The 4,331-nt window shown below is 65.3% G+C and overlaps 1 protein-coding gene across 1 annotated transcript; it reads right to left on the bottom strand.

Annotated features, from left to right (window-relative positions):
• Nucleotides 1-2,292: 2,292 nt before the first annotated feature.
• On the bottom strand, nucleotides 2,293-4,317 carry LOC117800612 (protein phosphatase 1 regulatory subunit 16A-like; the record flags this gene model as incomplete). The annotated part of the gene is made up of 2 exons (XM_034653165.1): nucleotides 2,293-3,748; nucleotides 4,045-4,317. Coding segments are annotated over 2 exons (657 nt in total), but the record flags the coding sequence as incomplete, so codon positions are not given.
• Nucleotides 4,318-4,331: the final 14 nt, after the last annotated feature.

Consider the following 4,331-nt stretch of genomic DNA (forward strand, 5'->3'; position numbering starts at 1 on the left):
AGGCAAGGTTGGTGGGGCCCACAGGCACTGCACCCGTCCCCGCCCCGCCCAGAACCACAGTGCCAGGAGGAGCAAGGTCCGCCCAGCAGCACTTTAAAAAGAGCCGCGCCGTCCTCCTGCCCTGGCCCTGGCCCGGGCCTACCACGATGGCGTCGCTGGCCCCGGTGGACAGGTAGATGTTGTTGGGGTCTGCGGGAATGCCTCCATCGCGCTGCTCGATGTAGCGAGCTACATCCTCCCGGATCAGCTGGATGCCGGAGCTGATGCTGTAGGCCCCTGGGCCGGGGGCGGGGCAGAACGGGGTTCCTCAGCAGTCCTCGCTGGTATCTCTGCCCTGTCCAGCAGTCAGGTCCACCCCTCCCCTGGGACAGCCTTCCCCCCAAGCTCCTGCTTCCTCCCTGGGGCTTTGGCTGCTCTGCGCACTGGCACTTACCCAGGCTGTGTCCCCCACACGCCTGCAAGATGCGCTCAGCCTTTCTCTTGGCATCCTCGGGGAAGTCGGGGCTCTTCAGGAGATCAGGGTGGACGCAGAGGGCCAGGACCTGGGAGGAGCGGACACTGAGCCAGAGCACGTGGGCTGACTGGGGAGGAGCGCCAGGGCAATGGTGAGCCTCACCTGACGCAGGAAGGTGATGGGCTTCTGCCCCATGGCCTGCGCGTCCCCGATGTTGGCACGGATGACCTCGGTGAAGGGCTTCTTTACCCCCTGGGAGGGAGGGTGCAGAGGCAGTGAGAACGGGCCTTATCGTGCTGGCCGGTCCCTGTCCTATGTGACTGTGGGAATGGGTCTGACTCAGCTGTCCAGGTGCAGCCTGGAGCACAGTGGCGGGGCCCAGGGCCATACCTGGCGCAGTTCCTGCTCCAGCTCGAGGGCACGCAGCACAATGGGCCCGCGCACTGCATACTCCACCTTCCGAACACACGGGTTCATGGTGTCCAGCGTCAGCACCTTCTCCTTCAGCCCGTTCATTGCAACCTGGCTGTGGTCACCTGCCCTCAAGGCCATGACCCTACTCAGACCAGGCAGGAAGGTCAGGACACGGCAGGATTCAGAAGTGGGGATAAGGGAAGCTGGGTCCAGACTCAGTGGGCCGGGGCTGGGAAGAGGGAGCCTCGGTAGGGGGGCTCTAGGTAAAGGGCACCCTCTTCGCTGCAGCCTGCTGGCCCCACTGAAAGGGACAGAAAAGGCTGAAGAAGTCGGGGCTGCTGGGCCCCGCCCCACCCGTCTGGGCACAGTTCTGCCCCAGGAAGCCATAGGGAGTGCATGAGGAGGCAGGCGGGGCTTGGGGCGAGGCCCAGTGCCCGCCCAGTGTCCCCATGACAGGGGAGCAGGAGACCTACATGGGGGGTAGGGACAGACAGAAGGTTCAAGAAGCTCTGAGGGACTGAGCCGGGGGAGGGGAGGTGCGCTGAGTGCCTGGAGAGGTTGGCAGAGCTGGGCAGAGCTAAACCCCCAGGGGAAATGGAGCTGGGGCCCCTGGAGATTTACCCCAGCAGGGCTCTGCCAAAGCCTAGCCCTCTCAGGCCCCCCATCTTTGCTTGGGCCAGCAGGCCTGTCTCCCAGGTAACTGAGTCAGGCCTCTATAGAATCCTGGTGTTACTGGGGGAGGGGAGCGAAAGCTCAGATGCAGGGTTCCATCTGGCTGGCCCCTCCTGGGCTGGCAACCATGGCCCGCTGGCTGCATGAGCCCTGGGGTTGGACCTTGGTCCCAGATCAGTAACTGGTGGAGGCCGGAGTCTCTGGGTTGGGTGGCTCTGGGTAGGGTGGCTCTGGGCCCTCGGACACCTCGGCTGCTCTGGGCTGCTGTTGTGCCCTTTCACCATACGCCAGCCTGGAGCTGTCCTTGGGGCCATACCACAGGCAGGGTGACCTAAGCTCCCCTTCCCTGTTATTCCTGACTGGTAGAGATAGTGGGAAGCAAGCTGTGATAGGCCCTCAGGGCCCCACCTCCCCAGGCCCTGAAGGGAGCTGATAGGCCATACCCAGGGGTGGCTACCCCAGCTGCTGACATCTGACTCTGAGTGGAAGGTCAAGGAGCCAGGCCTCTGAGAGAGGCTGAGGGCAGGTAGTCAGGCCTGAGGGCAGCCCGGGCTCCTCTGCTCCTGATGGCTGGAAAGGAAAGAGCAGGAGCCCCAGGCAGCCAGCCTGTGTCTCACTTGCACGTCTCGGCTCTGTGCCACCTCGGGGGCCCGCCCCACCTCTGGCCCCCAGGCCAGAGCACAGGCTAATATGGCCCCAGCCCCAGCCGCAGGCAGAGACAGCCCCTCCCACCCCTGGCAGCAAGGCACAAGCGGCAGCCGTGTTAGCAGGTGGACCGTGGCAGCTGCACCGCCCCACACGCTAAATTTAACCCACAGCCTATCCCCTGCCCTCCCCAGCCCTGCTGAGGACACCCCTCCAACCAGTGATGCTCAGGAAAGTGTGGGCCCTGCAGACACGGGGCTGACTGGGTCAGAACTCACTGGGGAGGGGAAGGTGACCCAGCACTGGTGGCCATGCAGAGCTGCCCACCATGGACAGAGGGCAGCAGTGCCCTCGGCCCTCCCACTCGAGGCCCCTAAGGGGCCCCTGTCACCCTGACACATTGTGCCCAGCCAGCTCAGAATCTGGGCGGCCAACCACTGGCCCCCTTTGCCGGCCCAGGCAGAGGCTGGCAGCCAGGCCCCAGGATCAGGGCTATGTGCCAGGAACGGGGGACTCACCCCCCAGGGAGGTTTCTGACTCCAGCCTTGTGCAGACTCTCCCCTCTGTGGCTCAAGAATCTTGTGGAAAGCCCCCTCCCCTTCCAAGCCAGGATCCCTGCCCCTCTGGTGTGGATACCTCCAGCCCTGACCCCCAAGGAATGTCCTTCCAAAGCTCCCTGTTCCTCTCAGGAAAGCAAAGAGTTACAGAGGAGCCTCCAGGAGGCTGGGAAGGCAGGAAGGCGGGTGCACAACAAGCCAGGCTTCTTGCCCAGTGGCCGTGGGCCTCACTCCCACGCAGGGCCAGGCAGCCACAAGCAAGCACCTACAGGCCCCGAACAGGGATGGGCACACCCAGAAGAGCAACACAACAGCTCCCCACGCCCAGGACAGTGGCCCAGCTGACACACACAACAAGGCCGGTGGCAGAACAGCCCTTTATCAAGAGTCACACAATCAAACTAGGTCTCTGTAGCCAGGACCCCCCAGGAGGGCTTCTGCTAGACGTTCATCCCTGAGCGAGGATGCTGGCACCCTAGAAGGGGGGAACAGGGGAGGCCCTGCACTGCCTATCCCCCAGCAGCAGCACCAGGGCACACACTGGGTTCCCCAGAGCAGGGGCCCCACGGCAGCCTCTGGCCGGGCCCCACAACAGGACTTTGTGACTCTGGCGGCCAGCCCCTCACATGAGCAGGCAGCAAGGCCTCTTCTCCATGGGGGCTTCCTCTGAGGGCGCTGTGAGCTTCAGCAGGGGCGGATCTCCACCAGCCCCGGAGCGGCACTGCGGCTGGGGGCTCTCAGCGTCCACAGGCAGGCCAGGCTCGGGTCCCTCGGGTCCCTCGGGTCCCTCAGGCAGGGGACGTTGCAGCTTAGCAGCGGCTCTCTGGCGCTTCAGCTCCGCCAGCGTGTGCTGGGCCTTGGCCCGGACCAGGGCATCGGGGGCGGTGCTCTCCAGGGGGCTCAGCTGGTAGGAGACGCTCTGGTCCAGCCGCTTGGAATACAGGTGCCGCCCTGGGCTGCCTCCAACCCGGCCATTGTGCGGCCTGGCCGACTCAAGATCGTCCTCCTGCTGGGGAAGCACGGGCCTCAGAGGCCACCAGGAAGGCGCTCTCTGGCCTCCCTTGGCTGCAGGCCCCGGGCTGCGTGGTGGTCAAGGGGCAGAAACGAGAATAGGGCCAGCAGCTGCCACTGTGCTGCACTGGCCTGGTTTTTGGGAACAGGGTCACCGGCCCCACGGACTCCTAGGGTGGGTGTGGTGGGACAAATGGGGCAGCAACATCAGGTCTCACACCTGCGCCACCCACAGAGGGTAGGGCCCAGCCCCAGAGCCACCGTGCTGGAGAAGGACGGCGTGGGGCTCACCAAACTGGGCGTGGGTCGCAGCTCCGCGTCCGTCTGGCCATCCTCGTCCTCCTCGGGCGGCTCCGGGCTGGCAGGCGGTGGCTGTTGCCACACGATGGCCTCCTGGGCATGCTCCTTGCGGTACAGGCTGGTGCGCTGGGTCAGGCTCACCCTCCTCACCACCTTCCTGGGGGAGGCACAGTGAGGGTGGGGGGAGGATGCCAGTCGCCCCTCGGACTCGGCCAGGAGCTCCCACTGGCACTGCGGCCACGTCCACGAGGCAAAGCCAGGGCAGAGCGGGGGGGTGG

This window comes from Ailuropoda melanoleuca, unplaced genomic scaffold (genome assembly GCF_002007445.2).
Source record: "Ailuropoda melanoleuca isolate Jingjing unplaced genomic scaffold, ASM200744v2 unplaced-scaffold73268, whole genome shotgun sequence".
Lineage (NCBI taxonomy): Eukaryota > Metazoa > Chordata > Mammalia > Carnivora > Ursidae > Ailuropoda > Ailuropoda melanoleuca.